At 39.6% G+C, this 24,833-nt stretch overlaps 1 protein-coding gene across 7 annotated transcripts in view; it reads left to right on the top strand.

Annotated features, from left to right (window-relative positions):
* Window positions 1-24,833, top strand: part of LOC123864638 (maternal protein pumilio-like) — a 91,713-nt gene that overhangs the window by 53,404 nt on the left and 13,476 nt on the right. For 6 of the 7 annotated variants that reach the window (XM_045905237.1, XM_045905236.1, XM_045905238.1 and 3 more), the window contains 3 exons: window positions 18,875-19,397; window positions 22,457-22,637; window positions 23,558-23,658. In XM_045905237.1, coding sequence (XP_045761193.1) covers window positions 18,875-19,397; window positions 22,457-22,637; window positions 23,558-23,658 — 805 coding nt within the window. The remainder of the gene's footprint in view (window positions 1-18,874; window positions 19,398-22,456; window positions 22,638-23,557; window positions 23,659-24,833) is intronic. The other variant, XM_045905239.1, reaches the window with a different exon arrangement.

Raw genomic sequence — 24,833 nt, 5'->3', positions numbered from 1 at the left:
TCTGCGGTGCCCCCTACTGGTTAACTATCGAGGCTCTGGCGACCGACAAATGGCGGTATAACCATTTTCAGGCAGCTGGACTTGACCAAATTACACGGGGTGGTGTCGGGCAGCAGCGACACCAACGCAATCAAGTCTAGCACTGCGATGACCAACACGCCTGCCCAGTATTCTTAAGTATCTATTTGCTAAAACGTTGTTATTTTCCAATAAATTCATATAGGTATAGTTTTTAAGTTACGAGATCATCTAATATAATAGACAGGAACTTGCCTAAATGAACTAGATTTTTTTTCCGGTCAACTTGCAACAATGTTTACAATGTTCTTGTAAACAAACTCACGCGGTCAATTCCACAGTAACTTAAATTATACCTAAAGATCAAGTAAAGTAATAATATCTTCCGATTCGCCTTGAGTTGACAAATTCATAATGTAGTAAGTAGCATAGTAGGAAGTCAGTAGGTACACTAGGTGTACGTGTATTATTGCAACTCGTCTAAATAAACTAGTTTTTTTTCCCGGTCAACTTAAAACAATGTTTACAATGTTTTTTATAAACAAACTCACACGTTTATTTCCACAGAAACTTAAATTATATCTAAAGATTAAGTTGAGTAATAATAATCTTCCGATTCGCCTTGAGTTGACCCATTCATAAAGTAATTTGGTAATAGAAGCGTAGTAGGTAGTCAGCACACTAGGTGTATGTAATATTGCAACTCGGGCCGCCTTTACGCTGACCATCGGCCGGCCGCGGACGCGCGATATCGCACCGCCCGATCTACCGTATTCATTGCTACGACCTGAAAACGCGCTAAATGTAGAGATACTCCTTCCGAACCGCTTTGCCGAGCTTTTTGAGAGTTCGTATTTACAGACCAAAAGTTTCATTACTCAAATTGAGTTCGCCCTTTGTATTTCGGAAGTTATTCATACCGGCTTCCCTCCGATTTGCACTGAAATTTATATTTATCGATATTGAAGCTCTAATACTAATACTCCCTATATACCTATATTCTTAAGTCGGCCGATTGAGAATTAGAGTATCAAAAGAAATGAAACTTATTTTCTCTATTGAGTAAAACAATGGAATCTCGGAAAGACCTAGCTTTAAACATTAGATATTAGGAAGAGGGGCCGTATAGTCGCCGTACGCTTGCCGCCCGCTCGCTTGCCGCAGCGCTCGTTTATTTGCGCCTTCCTAGCTCTTTTGTTATGCCCTGTCGCCTGTGTCTGCTTTGAAAAATTGTAATGCAGCGGTATTGTAAACGCGACTCGCAGCGATTGTGCGCACTGCACTTCAGCTACATCCACCGCTTTACCCACGAATTTATGAAATTTCTCTCCCATTTACCTGCGTTTATGCAAAACAAAGATCTTGATTACGTCGTGTACGTTTCTACGTTATATTATTATTTATTACTAGAGGTCACTATTAGTAGAAGCACTTTTAGTTAGTCCCGTACAGGTCATATAAAGAGCTCCCGAAAACTGCACTCACATTGATAGTAACCATGGCTTGAAAGTTAATTTTACCGAAGTATGTATTTTGATTTCTTTGTAATTTCTATAGCCGAAAATTTACTTTAAAAAAGTTTACTAGCCAGGAATTTTATATGCCCAAGAATGGTATTGACTTTGTACGTGGTATTGGCTAAGGTTTGGAATACTCTTCCGCGATCTGAGTTTCCTACCAATTACAATCCGGGTATCTTTAAAACAAGAGTGAATAGGCACCTTCTAGGTAAACGCGTCCCATCTTAGACCACATCATCGCTTTCCATCAAGTGTGATTGTGGTCAAGCGCTTACCTATAGTAAATAAAAAAAAACGTAGAAATTTAAAAAATTAAATTGATCGAAATTGTTATTAAATGAATTTATTACACATTTTAAACTTTTTTTGTAAGTTAAAAAAATCGTAAAGGCTAAATAATCGAGTCCTATGCCTTAATTTAGTTAAAAAACAAAAACAAATTTTGTACCGTATAATCTTTTTAGTCAGCTACTACCTAGTTCGCATGATGCTTGAGCGTAATTCCAAGCTCAAAATCTGTAGAGCTAGAACCTAGAGCCGTAAAGCTAGTTACAAAAATAATGTGCGTAGTTACAGTAAAATGCCATTTAGAAAGCCTTTTTGTTTTTAAATAAGTATAGCAAGTTAACTTAGTTCGAGTGACTAAGTGAAAAGTAGGTAGCTACCTAAAACATAATCAACATCGCCCGATATTTCAAAGTGATGTAAATTGCGCAAAAGGGTGTTTTGTCGTCACAATATTGAGATAGGAATATGGCGTACAAATGTTTTTCTTTTAGCACTACTAGTTACAGAAACAATCAAAGTCCGTAAGTGGTAAAAGGGTTATCACATTATAGCCCAGCATGATTTGCATGAAACGTGTGTCAAGAATAACGTATGCATAATGCGGAGCTGGCACATTGTGGCCCCGCTACCCCTCTAGCGTACAGCGCCGCACCACAAAGAGCCCGGCAACGCGAAGGTGAAGGCGGAGCACCCGGGCCGTAGAATACATTAGCCGCCACCTAGCTGTGTTGGCGTCGGAACGCTGTAATATATTTCAGTTGTGGTCATTTTCGACAATTAACCACATAAAATAAGTGAAATTATGCATGCGGCCAACGACGGCATATATCACGTCCAGTTACGGGGTACACGATACCTACCCACCTGTATATTCATTACCTATTCAAAGAAATGTTTCGCTCGGCCAAGCTGGCTCCGGAAGCACGGGCTCTGTTCGTGTGATTGATGGAGAGCTCTTTTATTTTACTGTTCTTTTTCGGTTTATACCAGTTCGCGCATTCCTTATATCTGCACGCTTGAATAATTACATTACGTGCAACAATGACATCTTATCGTGCGTGTTTAACTTTATTAAACTGCTTACGCTAGTTATCTGCATTGTATCATTAAATAATGCGCCACAAGAGGTTAATGTAATTTATGTAATGTATACACACGTTTATCTGATTTCATACTACATATTAGATTAGCTCTAAAAATAACATATGTATCGGGACGAAGGATGAAGTTCTTATCGATATCTAAATATGCTTTTCCTGTAAAGTACCTAGGGTCTCACTCGTTTCAGCCGAACCTCTCAAACCGTCGGATTCATTTTCTCTTGCAATTTCCTACAATTTCCGGGCAGCGTTTGGTACACTGGCGTGCTGGAAAATTATTTTCCTGTGGATAATACTCGTGTCACGACTACTCTCCAGCCGAGAATTTTAATATTTATAGTACTCACCCTCATCAAGCCAAACGGTGTGGGCCAGAATTTTAATTGCAAATTGTCAGATAACAATCGGTGTTTGTTGAATGTTTATATATACTTAAAGTTACATGATAAAAAATGCTGCTGCTACTCAAGTTCAAGCGCGAGATCAACGTCCTGGTCGCCGCTGCTGTTGCGCAACACGCAACAGCTCGCCGTGCGCGTGCGCGCCTGCGGCCGCTGCTCGCGACACGTCTGTTGATCACATTATTCCGTTAAGCCGTAATATCTAAATCTCTGGACCGCTATCAATATTCCTAGTGCCTTGAGGTTCAAATAAAACGTACCTATATAACGAAAATTAGCCAATTAGACGCGTGCGCATCCGTACATTCCACGTGAGTACCTTGAGGTGAAGATGAATCAGTTCACGCTCGCTCACCGGTGTGACGGTAGATCAAGAATAGCGTGCGGTCTATTTAGGATTCCTCTCCGTTTGTTTGCCAGCAATATGTGTCATTGTTAACTAATTTAAGTAACAGCGATTGCCAGCTGTTACGACATGCCGACCTGTAAAAGCTCTTCGCAAAGGGGATTCCGGTGGGTCGATTAAAAAGTAACAGGTTTTTAGATCTGTTTATAATTTTTAAAATTTACGATTGCATCCAACTACGACATTATAGGAGTATATTCGAGTATCATGTGCCTCTAAGATTACGAGCACATTGATTCATGAGCCCTAGAAACAGTAAAGTGTCCCTTTCGTTTTATTGCGCCCTCATTTTTCTTCTTCCCTCTGTATTCATACTATGTATATCGACGCTACAATTACGAAAATACTCCACGTTGTGTGTGTACTGTGTATCCTTTAATTATCACTAATGGATCTCATTCAAATACATTGTGATTACTTACTTCGTACAACTGACGCTGTTTGTAACTATTCCTTACGCAAATAAGCAATCTGTATGCACTGAACTTTATAACGAGCTCAATAATGAGTGTTTTAATTTTTTAGTGCGGTGGGTCGGGTTAATAATATTTTATTAATTAATGCGAGGCGAAGGTAGCAATGTCCGATGGCAAGCGACATTATCGCTGGAGAGTTGGGTAAACATCACAATGTAAAACACTATACCGTTTAGTCAGTTAATTAATTGCCGTTACCGGGAGTCAGGGAGCGCAGACTGCAGGCCGGCCGGCTGTCGTGAACTTGTTATGGAAATAATGAGAGCGATCGGAGAACCCGCAGCATAAGTTGTTCGCGACCCGCCGACCGCCCGCCCCAGCTGCCTACTTCTTTTTATTGTTACCAGCGAGCTTTACGATTCCTAATCTTCTATAAATATAAATGCCGAAATATTTTCCTTTCGATTATTAAAACTTGGAACTACGATGCAAATTCACCATTAAACGACGTTCCACTGAAATTTCATTAGATTATGATTTACTTTCTTTAAAATCCCGTTTACGGGCACCGTGTTCCTTTGGTGAAATTAGTCGTGAAATGTGACTTGGTAGGCGAGGCGTGGGTCCGCATAGACGGGAGCTTATTAAGGTGAACTTTCGTGAAATGTATTTACGATGTAAAATATAGGTTTGTTTTATGTGAAACGCCTTTTGTAACCGTAACACCGTTACACGTGACGTAAAATGCTATTAGAACTTAACATGTTACTTAGATGTAAATATTGTTCCAAATACGTGCAGTACGTATAGCATAGCGTTTAGTACCTAAGTTTAAATCATTTATGTAGTATATAATATGGCTGCATTGTTGATGTTCTTTGTTTACATCAAAAACAAGTTGATAGTATCTACCTAGTTACTCGATGTATACGAATCTTGTAAAATGCTTGTGGAAAAAATTTTACTTGGCTTTTCCACCTCTACTACTATACAAAAATATCAGCATGCATATTTAATAAAATTAAGGGATAAAAATTCAAAATTTAAAAACCCCCGACACAAAACTCTCTAAAAAGTAGGTAAATAAGACGGCTGAACCGATTTTCTTGAGCTAAGAACACTCTCGATCAAGCCACCTTTCAAACAAAAAAAAACTAAATTGAAATCGGTTAATTCGTGTAGGATCTACGATGCCACAGACGGATACACAAACACACAGATACACACGTCACACTTATAACACCCCACTTTTTGGGTCGGGGATTAAAAATGTTTATAATTACCTTACCTCTGCTACCTTTTTTTTGTAGCCAGGGTTAAAACTAACGGTTTTTTTAATAAATAAAAGAGAACATTTTTTGGTTTAAAATAAAGCCAACCCTGATTTTTTTATTAATTTCGTCAAATAGATAAATTACTATACTCTATGTATATTAATCACAAGAATGAAACTTATACAAAAACAGATTTTACATGTCGTGATATCTTTAGTGAATATATATGATACGTTACCCCTACATTTACCTAAAAGGTTCCGTTAGTTGGTATACGTTTTCCTATGGCTGCTTGCCTGTAGCTACTAGCTTCATGGAAGGAGCAGATAGATCCGTTGGGTACACGACTTTATTGAGGTCGTGTGATTGAAGCTACGTACGAGACGTGTCACTTGATTTAATTAAGAGCCGCTTTTCCACCCATTCCGGCGGCCTTATGCCACCGGGTAATTTTCAACCGAGTCGTTCCACGTGAGATTTATTTCAATATTGAACCCCATCTTGTAACCCCTTTCTTGCCATCTAATATACAGGTACTAAAACAGAGACTTAGCTATAGTTACCTGTTGCCTTCGTTTGAGTAATTTTATACGCGCAACGCCAAAAATGCAAAATGCCAAAAGACGTAAAACAGTTCGCAGTGTCGCATAATGCGTAATGCCAGAGTGCATAAGTATAGGCAAATGCTAAATCGCTAAATGAAAAATAATGTGACATGCCTACTTTTTATCCCGGAAAAGCAAAGAGCTCCCACGGGATTTTAAAAATCTAAATCCACGCGGACGAAGTCACGGGCATCAGCAAGTAGTTTATATGAACTAAATTAAATATATAACTATAAAATATAATAAAGGTCTTCAAATTTAAGACACCCTTAAAATTAAAGAGACTTGAAATTTAAGAAAAGAAGAAATTATTTAAGAACACCTTGCCATAAACTACGGAATTTTGGAGTTGGTATCACCTAAAATTTCAATTTTGGCATTTTGCGTGATTAGCGTAGAGTGCGTAGTAACCGATTATACATATATATAACTAGCTGTGCCCGCGACTTCGCGTGGAATAGTGACTTTTCGGGCAGCATGTACGTTAAAAATATTCGCCGTGATTCTTTAAATTGACATAACTTTTTTATTTATGAACCGATTGACATGAAATAAACACTAAATGTTAAGTGAAGCTTACTACAATATATTAGTGAAAACCGTATCTAAATCGAATAAGCCGTTTCTGATATTAGCGTGCACAAACACAGACAAACAGACAAAAAAAAAATTAATTACAATTTCGGGTTCGGCATCGATATAATAACAACCCCTGCTACTTTTTTTTATATATGTTACGGGCAATTTGATAAGTCCGGGCACTATTAATAATGGCCGGTCTGTATTAATAATGCCCGACTCAATTGGGCAATGTGATTAAAACAGCATAATTAATCATTTTTCCCGGCCGTTATGAATAATGCCCACCCTATCTTGGGAAAAGTAATAAAATAGGTGAACTGTAGTGTTTTTGTTTATTAAATGAAAGAAGCTAACCTAACCTAAGCTTTTTTTTATACGTGGGAAAATTCTCATGGATACCACCGTGCTCGGGGAGGCGAGGTGGTTATGTCGGACTCTTACCGACTAAAACCTCACGGCATACCGTCTCAATCGTTGTTGCTAGGCACAGGGACACGAGCGTTTTGAACTGGGACCCGGCTAACGGCGCCCGCCAAGGCAGGCACAGCTCTGGGACTAAAAGGGGCCCCAACACCGTTTAAGGCTCGCTGGAAACAAGGGCTTGCCTTCCAACTCGAGGACCTACTCTCCCGCGGGTAACAGACTCCCCGTGTCTATTACCCGGAGGCCCTACTCAAGGGGGCAAGCGACGGTCGTGTGCAGCTCGCCTGCGCCCGATTCTCTTGCAGCGCATGGGATGAGAGCTTTCGGCTTCCTCTCTCAGCCGTTCCGCTGCCTCCTTCTGCGTCATTACTACCTCGCTGAAGGAGACCATCGCTTGCCAGGCCCTCTCACTGTCCACCATGGATTTAGTCACGGCGGGCAATGAGAGCTCCTGCCCATAATATCCACCAGTGACTGGCGAGGCTCCGTCCACGCCTGGCACTCTGCCGGCGTATGTTGTGCCGTGTCTGAGACACTACCGCACTGGTGGCTTTCCTCTGTGGGCTCTCTTCGCGCCAACCTGCACAGGTATCTTCCAAAGCACCCGTGCCCCGTAAGAACCTGAACAAAGTGGAACGTGAGTGCTCCATGCTTCCTTTTCGTCCAATCCTCGAGGATGGGATGGATAGCTTCGATAATCTTATGACCAGCAGTGGGTGACTCGAGCCTCCTCTGCCAATGGAAGAGGAGCTAACCTAACCTAACCTAATCTGAGGCCCTCCTCCCGCACGTACGCGCCCCTGCCAACGGCCGCGTTCCAATTTATCACATTGCCCGGCTACAAGTAGGGAATTATTCATACAGCCCGGTCCAAGTGATAAATTCAAGCTATCTCAAACACTGATTTATTACATGGACCACGGGCCGTCGGGCATTATTAATAATGGTCGGTCAAAGTGATAAATTAATCACTTGGCCCATCGCTCTTGGGCGTTATTAATAATGGCCGGTCCTTATTAATAATGCCCAATTAATCACGTTGCCCGTAACATATATATTTCCATTGTACAGACACCACTTTTCTATAGATATATAATTATTATCTAAGTACCTATGTAGGAACGTTTGTGGCTATTGCTTTGGGATAGAAAATCCGATATCTTACTTTACAAATTAAATTAAAATACAAAACCGTCTGCCTTTTGTAGTACAATAAGTTTCAAAACAAAAAAAGTCCAAAACGAACTTCTCTTCGGTAAAGATTTTTTTCCATGAAGAAAGGTGGAATAACAGACGAGGTAGGTTAGTCTTGTAAATCCGCCAGTGATTGCATCGTTTACCGCGGATAGTCGTCATATTTCACCGCAAAACTTCTAACTTGAATTTAACAAACTATTGTTCATTTGTTTTGTATGTGGACACGAGGATTCCCTTTCGTTTTTAAGGAATAAAATTCAATTTTTAACAACTCTCGTAAATATTTCGACAGGTTATCTACCAATTTTTAATTTATACCCAACAAAAATTTTAACGATCATTCTTGTCGAGTCTAAGTAACAAGTTATGTATTATTCTATTTTTGAATAAAAATTACGGCGGAAAATAAGAAGCGATAATTAGGAAGAGATTTTGGCGAGTTTCAGTGTTGGCGTCTAATGCGCTACTCTTGTCGGCCGTCATCACGCGTCGCGGGAGAAGTTCGTTATTAATTCACCGCTTCTCAACTCGGCTGCTTTTACTTGCATTACCTTTTCCCATCCAGGACAAACGACCATTTTAGATCATAAGTATTTATTAATACAATAGAACTGAAGGTACGTTTACACCTTATGAAGTTATGTCATCGTTGACTGTGCTTTTATGGCTCGCGAAAATCAGATGTAATTTCTGTAATAAACATCCCATTAAAAAAAACAGATGTTTTAATTACCGCACAGAATTTATGATGCTGAAAATAGAAATCGGAAACAGCAGCTGGAAATAAATCTTAGTTGCGATTATGGCGAACCACAATCGACAATCACATAACGGCCAAAAAGCGTCCACGCGACGTTGATTGTGATATTGTCTGATCTGGGTGGAAGCCGCGCTGGTCGGCGGCGAAGCGCGGGCGTAGGGCGCGCTCCGGGGCGCAGCGCGGCCTCCACCCGCATTTGTGATGCAAATTGTTGCGCCCGCCGCGCGCCACCCGCGCTGCGCTTCACGCCTTACCTGCTGCACCCACACCAATTATTATGAAAAATATTCATTTGTCCCCGCTTTACACTCTCATTACCACAAGACTGCTTTTACTGAACCAAACACTTTAACGTTAAATAGAATATTTAGATAAGTCGTATTTCACGTAATATACAATTGAAATATAAGCAACAAGTACGTAACCACTTTTTTCTGTCAACTCGAAACCGACCTCGATCTACCGGGTATTATAATAGGGAAATTCAATAGGTAACTCAGGCTGCAAGAAGTCCGTGTGAAGTTTCGTGAGAATCTAAGAGTCTCAATAACTCGCTTGAATGGTATCAGATTTCAAACGATTTCGCAAAACGAATAAATAAGAACGAAGGCAAGAAGCGTGCGGTGAAACCGAGTCAAAGCGTAGATATTAGAAACGCTCCGATTACTACGCTAGAACAAGTTGCTGACGTAGCGTCGGGGTACCTTAACAAGGCTTCGAATCTAACTTGATACCGGCTTACCTAATTGACTACCACATTATTTTGTTGTCTGGTGAAACTGTAAACGCACCATTTTAATTGCAATCTTTTTAGTGTATTAAATCGAAAGCGATTAAGTGGCGATGTTGTGGACACGAACAGCGGTACCGCTGCCGGCCTGACCGCGTTCCACTAACGGTATCCATTCCGAAGTATTTCTCCGGCTCGTGGCACACTTTGTGCGTACATTCACCTCGACCATCTCACTGTCTCCGTTCTGCATACCCCATAGAAAGCCTGCAATATAAGCTGACATTCGATTGCAAAGGTTCCGTTAGTCAGGGTTATATTTTAGTTCATGGAAAAATAGCATAATTCCACCTGTGCGTCATACAGCCTCTTAAAACCCACGTAGAAAAAAATATGGTATTGAGATCAAAACACCGTTAGAGGTCGATGTACCTACTTCTAACGGCTTTAACTTACACATAACAAGTAAAATGATTGCTGTAAAAATAACAAAAGCAGTAGTTAAGTTTTATCTTTTAATTAACGTTGGACCAGCATTCATTAAAATATTTGAGTTTGCTAATGTAGATGATTTGACCGATCATTTCCTAAATTCCAAAATAAAAAGTCGTACAAGTGAATCAGTACACTCACGAAACTTTAGAAAGTAACGTATTGTTTAATTAATTTTACGCTTTCTTCGCTTTTAGTGTTAAATTTGAGTATTTCAAATTAACAAAATTCTACTTAAAAAGTAAGGAATAGTTAGAAGAGCTTTCTCTATAAATCGGTGAAAACAAAATTTATCGTTTTCTGTTTCCAACTGCAACTTTGTTCTCTAATTCTTGTAATTTGCAGTCTAGACCAGTCAGTCATAATATGTTGATATGGGAGCAATCACGGCAAAATCTCTATGATGGAATATTTTCGACTAGATATAATATGTACCTCGGGTAGTAGGTACCTAATTAAAAGATTAGAGATAGAGGTAAAGCTTCGAAGTGTAAGTGTTCAATGATTATATTATCTCTGGATACCATCATTCGTCGTTGTGGTACCTATTAAGTTTTTCATCGTTTTGTTTTCTTAACTCACCCTGTACCATGAATATATCCAAATGGTATACTTTTCCTTCAAATTTATTGTTCTGAAAATGAACCGAAATTAACGTGTACGTAGGTGAATTATTGGTTTTACAAATATATTTCTTGCAGGTGTGCGGGGTAGTAACGTTTTCTTGCGTGCGTGTGATTACTTTGCTCGTATTACTGTTTAATATATTCATATTTTCACCACCTTGGCATCCTTAATGCTTTGTTTCCTTCTTTCCCTACGAGGTATTCTTGGGTTTTAAAATCGCTATTTTGTCAGTAAACATTTTGACGAGATATTAACAGGGCTCTCTCCGTCACGCGTTTCCACTCGTTTCATACAATCGTAGTTCCAATTTCATTTGAATATTAAGCAAGCAAAGTCCATGAAATTTTGCAGACATATTCTAGAAACTAATATCTGTGTCTGTGGTGTTTTAGATGTTTCTAAAAATATGTAGTTTTAAAATTACAGGGGCTCCAAGATTTGTATGAAAATTTTAAAACTGCGTAACTTTGAAACCGAATATTTTAACAGAAATCTGGAAAACCACAGACATAGATATTAGTTTCTAGAATATGTTTGCAAAATTTCATGGACTTAGGTTGCTTAATATTCAAATGAAATTGGAACTACGATTGTATGAAACGAGTGGAAACGAGTGACGGAGAGAGCCCTCTTAACTGTTTTTGAGATAGTCTTGTATTAGGTGTAGATACTACGTAAAGAAGTATTCGAATGGTGGTTAGATAAGGAAGTAGTTTCCGTTTTGTTGCAGTCTTGCACCACTGCGCGACCTACTAGCGTTTGTCGGAATGAGTTGCTGAAAATATGTTAGAAATCGTTTTCAGATGCATTTCACGCCTATGTTACACCGGTTTCTTATCTTTATGTCTTTAACGTTTTGCTATATCTGATCTCTACAGGAATCCTTAACTTTCGGTGCCTCAGCCAAATTTCTAAATTATTTCATACCAGCACGAGTAAGGTACCTAGCCATATCACCAATTTTGATTATTTATTTCAAAAGACGTTTCAGTTTTTTTTTACCATTTTATGATTCTAAGTTAAGTGATCTATACCGTCACGCGTCGCGTAACCACATTTTTTCTATCATATTTGTACTTAATAGGAAATTAATAACGTGCTAGATACTACTTAGGTGATTCAATAGACATCTTATTTTTTCGCGCGATTAACAATCTATAATTACTTACTCGGTTACTAGTAGGTAATCGGTAATACCGACGTTGGTTTTGAAGTACATTATAATATGTAGGTATATTATGTTGGCATACATATAATAAGACATATTTTAATAAAAAAGTTTCTAACAAACCAAGCATCAGTTATTTGCATCTTGGTGGAGACTAGCTATGAGAAAAGTCGAAAAGTCGTAAAAAATACTTTCATCGTTCTTAAATCTTAAATCGTTTTTACTTTTTTAACCTTTAAACCTAAAATTTAAACCTTTTAAAACTTTAAATCTTTTAAACTTTAGTTGAACTAATAATATTGAATTTGAAGATAATTACTATTAGATATTTTCATAGCCTATTAACCATAACGTAGCCATGGCCAAAGCCATAACGCAAATAAATCATTAACCATTAAGCAAGGAATCAAAGACTCACCGTCAAAGTTGCCAGTTTTTGACCATTTTTGTGACGGGGGTTATCTCAAAAGTTAAGTTTGTCCCTGAATCCAGTTTATCTTTTCGTTAGAGAAATATTTACATACCTAGCTACAACTTTGTACGGAACCTTCGGAACGCGAGTCCAACTCGCACTTGGCTTTTTTTCTGTTAATTACGTTTAAGCATAATATGTGAATTAAAAGCTTACTTACTTAAGATTCAACATTTTGGGAATTGATATTCAACATTTTGCGAATCCAACATTTTAGGATTCAACATTTTGCAACTACGAAATTCAACATTTTGAGCCTGAAGGTTATTAACATAGTTAGGATTTTTCGTATATTAGATGTACATAAATAATAATTACCTAATTAAAGAATTTTGATACCGGTCGTGGGTATTGATCATTACGATCATGACTATAACGTCTATAGCTATCTAAAATCTTTACTTTAAAAGGTTTAGTTTCCTCCTCTTTGAGTCGCTCCCTCATTACTGAGGATCGTGGCTCCTTCCTGATAACACCCTCTTGATAATGTTATTCTAACGAAGTCTGTTCTCCTTCCTGATAAGCACAGTAGATGCCAGTCTAGTGCTTCGTTCAAAAAAGTTTAATGAAATTTTGTATATTTTAAATTTTGAACATTATTGGAGAAATAGCTAGGCATCGCTGCTAGCTACCATGCATACAGATGATAGTTAACCGCCCACTTCAAGAGTACCTGTGGCCTTACCTCGGCCGCTTGACCAACTTATTGTGTCACAAACGTACGTACTTTGGTCGCCGATTTAGAGCCATTACCATTCAGATCGTCTTAAAATAAAATTAGAACCAATTTCAGTCTTACAACATATAAATAACACTTTCTCTCGGTTCTCAATTATTCTTATTTACTTAAGTATGGTAAGTGCAAGCAGTCGAGCCGGGACTTGAAATATCTCCTTTTATAAAATAAAACAACTGCTTACAAGGAAATATAAGACGTGACGGACTGATCCTCATAAATCCAACATTCTTCAAAATGTTGCCTTTACTATATTCCAGTTCGCCGGTTTCGTTGGAGCCTCTTAAATCTCTACCGACCGTGTTTATCCCTATGATAGCCATTTAGGACTTTAAGTGGGTGAAAAATGTCGGACGTGGCCGCTTTGTGTTGTTTTGCTGCCAATTTGGATATGTCTATGTATGGATGTGTAGTCTAGTAAAATATGTTATTCTCGGAATAACGGCTGGGAGGGTGAGTTATAAGGGTGCGACAGCTAGGTGTGGCTCCCAAGTCGTCGATGCGGCGATGACGGTGGTGTTTTATGAGCGGGGTGCGCCGCGGCGCGGGCGCGCCTGCTAATTTTGATAAAAGCTTCGTCCGGCCGCACCCGACCACCGACCGCAGCCATCATCCACCATGCGACCGCCAGTACTCCAACTTTCTTTTAAATATTCGTATGCCCTATATTTTTGGTATTTAAAATATATGTAACCAGACCACGTTTAAGAGAATTCACGCTTTTAAGCTTTAAAATGTCTCCATTACAAATGCTACTCCTCATTAAATTTAAATCGGGAAATTGAGCTAGGTATAAAGGTAGGCTGGCTACTTTGCAATAACGTCTTAATCCTAATCGTAATAATGTTTTAATGTGAATGTTTGGATGCTTGGATATGTGTTACTCTTCCCCGCAACTTTGATTTGTCTGGAAATGGAGATAGCTTATATTTAGGTATGTAACGGACTTAACATATAGGCTACATTTTATCCTGGAAAATCCGGGTATCTTTAAAACAAGAGTGAATAAGCACCTTCTAGGCAAACGCGTCCCATCTAAGGCCACATCATCACTTTCCATCGGGTGTGATTGTGGTCAAGCGCTTGCCTATAATGAAAAAAAAACAAGGAATTCCCACGAAATTTTTTAAAATCCTAAATCCATGCGTAGGAAGTCGCGGACATCATCTAGCACAACATTTGATGAAAAAGAAAACCATTTGATCAATCAAGCAAAAAAAGTCTGGTCCGTTTGGCAGCTCAATTGCAGCAGTTATACTTCTTCCTCAGTGCAACGTCGCGTCACTGTAGCGTGCTCCCTTCCTGAATGACGACGACAGGGACGATGAAAAACGTTTGTGTCCACACGACTCCACGCCGAATTGCATTTCATCCATTTTAAAAATGCCTACACTTTGAACGGCCTTGAACCAAAGCTCGACTGTAAAAAAATACCAAAGTTTTGCAGTTTTGTCATTCAGATATTTTGTAGATATAAATTGCTAAACACTAGCTTATGCCCGTGACTTAGCCCCGTTGACTACACAAATTTCAAACCCCTATTCGACCCTCTTAGGGGTTGAATTTTCATAAATCCTTTCTTAGCGGATGCCTACGTCATAATAGCTATCTGCATGCCAAGCCCGATCCGTCCAGTAGTTTGAGCTGTTGCGTTGATAGATCAGTCAGTCAGACAGACAGCTTTTACTTTTATATGTTTAGAAAACTAACCGATCGTTATTGTTTAGGTATTTATAAGTTACTAAGTTTTGTCCGCACCTTCGTCCGTATCATTTATAGCCTTATAGTAATGTAGCTATAGCACTCGGTGATAATGTAGCTATCTATCAGTGAAATAATTTTCAGTATTAGTTCAGTTCCGAATATTAGGTACGCCCTACTTACCTGCCTCGTCTTTATAATCTAAAGATATAAAAAGAAAACCCCTAAGTCTAACTCACTGACTGACTCATCAACACCCAGCCTTAGACCTAGAAAGCTAAAATTTTGCACAGAGGTTCTCTTTATAATGTAGGCCGGACTAACGTAGGCTCATGATTTTTCGAAAACCCCAGGGGCCAGGAAACAAAGAGGATTTGTATTTTCGCCGAGCGAAGCCGCGTGCGGTCGCTAGTATTGTTTTAGATACTCCAAGAGGCGATCATCATCTGTTACTTCTGTACAGCTTGGATGGCTGGATGGATAAAGGTTGATGGAACAACTTATTCAAAAGTTATTATTGCCAATTAACCTGAGTACTGTCATAACTTTTCGCAAAATGTGTTAAGCCTGTACTTAAAAATGATGGCAAGTGTTCGTCAATACAAATATCAAGTTGTAATTCTGACAGGGCGTGGGTGACGTGGGCGTGGTCTCGCTCCGCCCAACTCGAGCCCGCCCTCGCCCTTTGCCACCTTTTCATGAAAATCTACAGGCGCTCTTTCGCGAAGGCAGTAATAGGTACCCAATGAAATCGCGTAATTAAAAACACGAACAAGTTTTCCATTCTTCGTACTGAAGAAATTACCTTATCGTCATCATTGAATTAAAAGCAATATATATTGTATACTCTTTGTCACTCTACAAATGCCAACATCATAACAAAATCTTAAATAGCAGTCATCTAGACTGACCTAACGTGAAAATTTACAAGAGAGGCAATGGAGTATATTTTTGTTTCAAAACATTGTCAACAAAATGATTACATTGAAATTGATTACATTTAGCCGCTGATAGCGTGAGAGATGAGAGTCGGCGCGGTAGCGGCAGCCCGCGGGGCAGATAAACTCGTTAGAGCAAGATACGTCAGCCGCGGCGACGGCGACAGCGGGAGCCGCGGGTATCCCGGTAATCTCGTTGGACTTCCGACCCCGTCGACTCTGATTCTCCCTAAATTAGCTTTGTATTCGATCAACAATCTAATTCTCTAACTTCTAAAATGTTTTTCTTTGCTCCTTTATTGTTAGACGTTCCATTATTCTCCGTACCTAAACAATTACGCTGCAAAGATGTTAAATGCGCAAGTATCGGGCCCGCGAGCGTAAAATGTAGAAGCACCTCGTAGACGCCGCTAAAAGCTTCTTGTTGACGTAGCGTTCGATTCGAGTGGCGCAGCTACGTTCTTGTCGTTGTAATTGATTGCTTTGTCGCGTAATTTGTTTGCCGACGCCTAGAGAGAGCGATCCTCGCGGGAGCATTGCTACGACGTCCTCTCGTCATCGTCCGCGTAAATAATAAATGTCTCCAACGCCGTGAGCGCGGCCGCTCGCCGCCCGCTCCGTGACTCGGCATCTATTTCCCATTACACGCACTCATTAATGCATTTATCTGTTGCTGTGGTAATATAGAATAGAACAATAAATATGTAAAAATAAATATCTAATAACAAGTTGAAAAAATGCTGATCTATACGCTAACTTAAGGATGTATAGGTACAGACGGACTTCATTGGGACTGCAAGCCGACCGAAAATTGCAGTTTGGGGTGCCCGTTTTATTGCATATTTAAATGCAGTCCGTCCGTATAACCCTAAAAGAATGTTCATCTTATCTATAGGACACAAATAATTGTAATCATTTAACGTATGTATTGGTTTCGTTCGTAAAACCTTCCCGGTTAAATTGTACCTAATCGCTGAATACGGCATTTGTAAGTCTTAAACAGTTAAAGCTATGATTTTGTAAAGCGTACAACAAAGCATCGCGTGAGCAGACAGAGACGTGCACGAGCGTTCCGTCACTAATAACCCCGTAATTGGTATCGAAGCTCGCCGCAGCCGGATTACTGAACGTCTAATTGAATGCGAGACGGTATCCCGCCGCCACCTTCCAGCGACACGACTTAATTTTGTTGCGGTCAAGTTGGCCAGCTTAGCGCACGTGCTCCCCGCGCCTGCAATTACACCACCTCGCTCAATTACCGTAGCAGCAGCCGACGCGAGATCAAACGCGAATCCCCCACCGAATGAGACTTAAGATTACCCGCCCGCCGAGTTTCGACCTCTGATAATCATTTCGTGTCAATTAGCTAATGAAAAATGAAATAGGCACCGGAATATAGGAGCACCGTAATTAAAATTAACGTGATGGCTGGCATCTGTTTTGAAGTTTACTATCTCTTCACTTAGCTTAGGTAGGTATTTTACTAATCATTTAAATGTATCCGGCGCAGTAGGTAATAAACGTTCGGCGAATCTTTATCTCACTTCGTTACAGCGCTAGGAAAACATCTGTTTTTAAGACAAAGTCTGTAAAAGTTATTCATTAACATTACTCGCACCGCATGTAGATTGTAGAAGGTTAAGACTTCGGCCTCCTATTTGGGAAGTCGGGGGTTCGATTTCGTGGACGCGCCTCTAACTTTTCGGAGTTATGTGCGTTTTAAGCAATTAAATATCACTTGCTTTGGCGGTAAAGGAAAACATCGTGAGGAAATCTGCATGCTTGAGAGTTCTCCAAATTGTTTTCAAAGGTGTGTAAAGTCTGCCAATCCGTACTCGGCTGGCGTAGTGGACTATGGCCAACCCCTTCTCATACAGAGAGGAGACCCGTATCAGTAGTCAGTTGGCGATGGGTTGATCATCGACTCGCATAGCATGTAGAATATAGATCATTATGTAGACCATTTTGTGCCAAGGTCCAACGATTGATTTGTGACTGAAAACAGTGTGACGCGAGTGGGCACGGGCAGGTGGCAGATGGTAGCAGGAGCGGCGGCGTGTAGTGTAGTGAAGTCGTGTAATGTGTTTACACTTCGCAGTAGGTAGCGGCGTGCGCGCCTGGAGCCACGCCAACTAATCTCCTCTCAACAGGTATGGAGCCCGCCCGACTGCGGTGACATCACACTCGCATTACGCTCTGGCACACTGAATCACCTCATTCTAAATATCTACGTGCCATTCAAAACACATAACAGTGTTGATTTACGACCACTGAGCTTTTTGAGTGGATTACATATTCTGTATCTACTTAATAAAACTCTAACACTGACTGGACAGACAACGCACAGCTTGTCGAATCGGTGTGTGTTTCTTATTTAAGCTAACTTGAGAAACGATTTCTGAAAATACCTACGGAATGTTTAAAAAACTTATATCCACCAAAGTTGCGGGCATCAGCTGTTAATTTTGAACCATTAATAGATAGTCTATTTAATGTTGGAATTCTATCGTATAATCTCGCTAAAAGTATGGAGCATTTTTGTGAAATAACAAGAGAAAATCCCGGTAGCCGGTAGCGACATGTGCGTTGGACAGGGATGCGGCTTGTTATTAAGTTTTTAAACGATTGTGTTAATTAGCGCGCTTCGCTGCGAACAGCCCTCGAGCGCTACGACCACGGATAAAAAACAATAAACGATACGTTTCTCTATTAATTAAACATAGTTAGCCTGCTATCGAACCAGCGCTGCAACAACGGCTAACGTCATCCATACAAACCTCACCTTAATATAATGGAGTGTTCATTCGTATTTCGGATTCACCATACTCCTAATATTTACACATACTCGTAACATCAAACTTTAGAATATCAAGTAAAAGTTTTTGTATCAATCTTTGATACAAATATTGCAATAAAGATTTCTTAGGCAGCAACGCTAAGCTTGAACGCGTAACGCCGCCAATATAGAAACAGTTAATCTTACTAAAATAAAAATGTAAATGACATTATTTTTGTTGCAGCAATTGTTCCGGTCACAACAAGCGGCGGCGGCCGGCGGGCAGGCGGCGGCGGCGCAGCTGCAGCTGCTGCAGCAGCAACAGCAGCAGCAGTTCCAACTGCAGCAGCAGCTGGCCGCGCAGCAGGCCTTCACACAAGCGCCGTACGTGATCAACGCGGGGCAAGAGGGCGCGCCCTACGTGAGCGCGCTGATCGCGGGCGTGCCGCCGTACTACGGCGTGGCGGCGCCGTGGGGCGTGTACCCGGGCCTGGTGGCGCAGCCGGCGCAGCAGCAGGCGCAGCAGCCGCGTAGGCCGCTCACGCCGCAGCAGGGCGAGCAGCCGGTCAACGGGCAGGGGCAGTACGTGATCCCCTACTACGACCCCGGCTCGCTGGTGATGGGCGGCCGCAACGGCACGCCGATGCGGCTCGTGTCGCCGGGCGGCGTGCTGGCGCCGCGCCAGTACCCGCCCGCACCCGCGCACCCCGCTGCCACGCCTGCGCCGCCCGCCTCCGCGCAGCAGCAGCCGCAGCAGGCGCAACCCGGTGAGCTCTCACACGCATCACCGACACCACCACCACCACCACCACCGCCGCCACCATGCACTCACAATATTACCATCACGTATCTATTGTAAAACAAAGTCGCGCGCTAATCTCAGAAACTATTGTAGGTATTTTCATACGCTTTTCATCAATGAATAGATAGATAGTTTCTATGAGAAGATTTAGGTACATAATTTATAAGTGTAAAGAAAGTTTTGCATCACTCAGCAGGCGATAAAGAGAGCTAAGCTCGGAATTTCCCTATGTAATCAATTCAAAAATGATCCGTAGAAAAACCAAAGTACCGGCATAGCTCAACGGTTTGCGAAATTGAAGTGGCAATGGGCGGACTGCCGAGCACATATTTCGGGGAACCGGTAGTCGTTAGGGTTCCAAGGGACTCGAATGGCGGCCTCACACCAAAAAGTCAGCGTTGGCAGACCGCGCCACTATAGGTGAAGACGATATCAAACGAGACGCAAGGAACCGTTAGATTCAGGTGGCGCTCTTGCGCGCCGTGTGATAGTCACTACAAAAGACCTATGCCCAGCAGTTGACCCTATCGGTTGTTGACGACGGACGAGTGTAAATTGGCCATTAATGATTATCATTTTGATAAAATCGGCAAAATTCAGCCCTCAAACTTACCTTGCATATTGTACATGTACCTACTGCGTAAACTGTCGTGGGAAATGAATTATGAAAACAATATTGTATTGGGGAATTGTTCCTTTTAAATTGGTTTAAAAAATATTTTTTAGGGTTACCTTACAATAATACAAGAATAATAATAATAATAATAATACACACAAAACCATATGTGTAGATACTTCGTGCTTCCCGCGCTAAGATGGGGCGGGTCGTTAGTTTATTAATAAATTATTAACTCCACTCAAGATTTGCGAATTAGATATTTGGTCTGTACCTAGATAGGTTCATGATATTAATTATACAAAATATGTTGCTACATAAAACATTTAATTTCTTGGATACTAACCGACCAAATATTTGTCTATTACTGTTAGTTGAAAATGTGACTAATTAAATATAATAATTTAGACTTTAGAAGTTACACTGGTATCGTTTTTGGAACTACCCCTACCTTATTATGAATAATAAAATATTTCCGTCCATGACATTAATTTTATTAGATCTAAATATTCATAAAAAATTTAAAATTCACGAATTACTGATGTAGGTATATATCCTTAACCTTCTTTACTAAAATCCACAAACAGCGTTTAATAAATATACAAAGATTAAAAGGTGCCCGCGACTTTGTCCGCGTGGATTTAGGTTTAAAAAAAATCTGTGGGAACTGACTACGGCATAAAAAATAGTCTTGTCCGTCTCCAGGATGCAATAAATACTATCATCTAAGTTGGTTGAACGAATGGGCAGTGGTAAGATAACAAATAGACAGACAGACTATTCACCTTTATAACGTTAGGTACTATTTTTTTGTTTGTGGATTGTTTAACTAGGTAGTAGTGGTAATGACATTATCGCTTAACCTAATACATTAACCTATTGCGCTAGTTAAGCCACGTTGTGTCAAACCGTTTACCGGATGGGCTGGTTGTCAATAAGTACCTACACGTTAGAATATCGGTTACTAGAACTCAAATAAATGGAAAGGTCAGTCCGTTTTTTTATGTTGATTAAACTCGTTGCCTAGTATTAATTAAAACAAAATGACGTACCTATTCAAATTGCCCCTGTCAGACTTGTCAATACTTTGAACATTTCTCGAATCACATCACAGAGCACATCACACAAAATACTATCTACAATGTGCATGAAAATGTCCACCTTTGCTTAATTGAAAAATGTCGAAAGACGCACGAACAATTCACTGACTTATAATTATTATAACGCGTGTTGAAAGTTATTTATTTTCATTTATTGAGTCAATCATTATGTAGGTATTGCTCCATTATTGCAATTATTGATCTTCATTAATAGTTTTATGTGGCTAATTGCTTTCGCAGGTGTAATATCCGCATATACCTACAGCGTTTAGGTAGAAAGTGAGAACATTTTCCCTTTTCCAACCCAATTTTGTTGACTTGTGATTCAAGATTAATAGTCTAAAAAAAAGAATACATTATAGGCAATAATTTTTGCATAACTTATGAATACTGGTTTGAGAATTGTATGTTGGAACGCATGAATATTTAGATGTTATTCAAAGTTTTCGCCTAGTTGTGTATTCTGCTTATAATGTAGTTAGTATAAAGTTCGGTTTTTTCGATATCACGTCTATAAAATTTGAATTATGTCACTTTCACACACAATGGATACATATTCGATTATAGTACAGTATTCGAAAGGGCCAGGTGAATTATTCGATATGGATATGGCTGTTCTGGTTTTAAATTAAGTACGATATTGTGATGATCCTCCTCCTCTTACAATATCCACAACACAATTGCTAGTAAACGAACATTTCTTGATATATTTCTTACCCAAATAGTGTATTTTAAGCATGCTCACTATCGAAACCTCATCTTTTGTACATAAATATAACTACGTCGTTTTGTTAATTGGCTTAAAAGTACATATGTATGTGTAGTGTGATATTAATAAAAATAACAAGTTTTGTTAAAATTCTTATTAATATTATTCAATAAAGTAGTACACATACATAGAATTTGATATTTTTCATAATTTAGTGTAGTTTAACCTTAATTTCTATTTTGGGACATGTCATTTCATCTTGATGATTCAAAGATAGTTATTGTAATTGTCGATTAGAATCGGATTTATGAATTTCAAAAAGAATGAATTTCCGCAGCTTTAGAATGTTAGAACACTAGAGACACATCGAGCCGTCAGTAGACTAACGACCTGTATAATAATTTTGTTTATTTAGTTGTTCAGTATCAAAAGAATGTTCATTTTACCTGCTCTCAAATGAACAAGTATGACATGTGTAAATAGCAAAGTATCGATCAGATTTGTACATAGCGGTGTACAGAGATGAGGCGGGCAGTGGGCACGCGGCGGGTCGGAGAGCAGGAGAGCGGACTGTGGAGCGCGGAGGTATGTTGTTGCAGGCGCAGGCGTGGGCGCGCGGCGCGACTCGCTGGAGTTCGGCGGCGGGCCGGCGGGCGCGCTGCAGGAGTACGCGCGCAAGTGGGGGCCGTCGCCGCTGTCGCCGCCGCTGGGCGCCGCGCTGGGGCCCGTCGGCCTGCGCCCCGTGTCCGCCGCGCCCGGCGCCGAGACCGCCAAGTACAGGTGCCGAAACGCGCGACACTCCAACACTAACGCTAAACTAAACCTCGCGCATATAACTAAATAACTAGCCAAAAGGTTTTTATCATGATAGGCCACGCTTCGCTTATGGCAGTTTGATGTTACATTAGGAAGAAAATCATTTCCGTTCTTGCGGGGGCTTCTTGAAAAACTGTATATAAAAACACTCATGAACATGTAGAAATGCAACGTTGTGTAAAAATTTCAAGTCAATCTATCGATTACTTTTCGATTTTCGGACATAAGCATACGGAAGCTGAGTTTTTATATAGGTAGGTATAAAGATGTAGTAGTAAGTAAAAAATATAGAAGGGCATTTGTTCTGTGTTATTGAGTACTTACTTATTACTTTAAAACACCTCCATAAAAGATGGCGACAGCAAAACAGCCGTTCTGTTTGGCGGTAGTGAAGTTTAAACGTTACTCTCGTCCGAAAAAGATCTGAATTAGGTACTCTCAAATCGCGTCTAAAGAATGAATACAAAAATCTATAAATTGCCAAGTAGTAATTAATTCATGACGCGAAAACTGGTGATTGTGATAACTATCAGTTTGAATAATGAACGTTTGCTGTCTACAATAACTCAAAATTGGAGAACTCAGCTCTACGGATTCACATAATATTTTGGCGAATAGTGTGTCGCAGTGCGTGTCGCGTGTGACGGACATTCCGAAGTGTAACTTTGTAAATAGCTTTGTAAAATTCATTGTACAAGACTGCGTATTATATACCGTGTACAGTTGTTCCGATGTTAATTACATCTACGTTTATGCATGCACATTTGATTTAACATTCCTCATTGTGTCATTATAAATTAAAATATACATAGTCCGTGAACACCATAGCTACGCGGAATACGCGCGTACTGCATGATACGAACAGTTGTTTGTTTGTTTTACAGAACCGTCAGCAATTTAGCGCAAGGCTTAACATCGAATGGTGGAATGTTCGGATCATCAGCATCGTTATTGAGCAAACTTAGTGGAGTCGGAACTATCTCAGGTTGGTACGGCATTAGATCGATGTATTTACAGCTATCCACAAACCGTTTGACACTTACCTGTTATTGACGATAGAATTATACAGAGGCGCTCCATAAAACCTAGATACCTATTTGGTGAATGGTGTCCCATCATACTTATGAAACCTAAAACAATAAAATAGTTTGCATCTAGATTAACTAGGTGATTTGATTAATTCAACACAAAAATAACTTGTGTAAAACTTGCACTATGGTTATTCTTCTTATAACAGAACCTTATAAAATCTATATTCTATATACATACTACCTATTTTGAAAATGCTGTCCCATTATTATAGGTACGTATAAAATCTAAAGCAGTAAAATAGTTTGGTTATTAATTGAATATGACTGCAATAACTTGTTTATATAACAAAATTGCCCTTTTGTTACTCTTTTTTACAACAGAACCGTAGATTAAAAAAATGAGGCGCCCTATAGCATCTTTAAACCTATTTGGAGAATGCTATTCTTTAAAATATACATATTCAATCAAAAACATTAAAATAGTATGTGCAATAACTACCCACTGTGATTAATTTGAATACAACTACATAACCTGTTTATAACAAAACTGCACGATTACTCTTTTTATAATAGAACTTTTTCATAATTAAAAAAAAAACCAGAGGTGCCCTTTAAAATCTGTATACTTTTACCTATTTGGAGCATGCCGCCCGTATAAAATCTAGAACAGTAAAATGGTATCTGGTAAAACTAGATGATACATTTGAACACGACTAAAATAACTTGATTAAGTATAACAAAATTGCACTGATGTTACTCTATTTATAATAGAACTTTTCCAACATTTAAGAAAAATAGATACAATGCTTATCTTTTTGGAGAATGCCATCCTATTATATGTATAAAATCTAAAACAGTAAAATAGTAAATGGAATAACTAGGTGATTAATTTGTACATGACTACAATAACTTGTTTATAACAAAATTGCACTGATGTTTCTCTTTTTTATAACAGAACTTTTTCAATATTTAAAAAAATGTATGCACATTGAAACTACCCCTGAGGCTTTTCGAACGGGAACGAGAACTATGAAATTCGGGACAAATTGTCACAATCCTAGTTTTGGTTCACCATTGTACAATGTACATTTTACATCAAGGAGCTTTCGTCTATTATAGTTTTTTTTGT

This window comes from Maniola jurtina, chromosome 4, assembly GCF_905333055.1.
Source record: "Maniola jurtina chromosome 4, ilManJurt1.1, whole genome shotgun sequence".
NCBI lineage: Eukaryota > Metazoa > Arthropoda > Insecta > Lepidoptera > Nymphalidae > Maniola > Maniola jurtina.
This window is presented reverse-complemented; position numbering and strand designations above follow the sequence as displayed.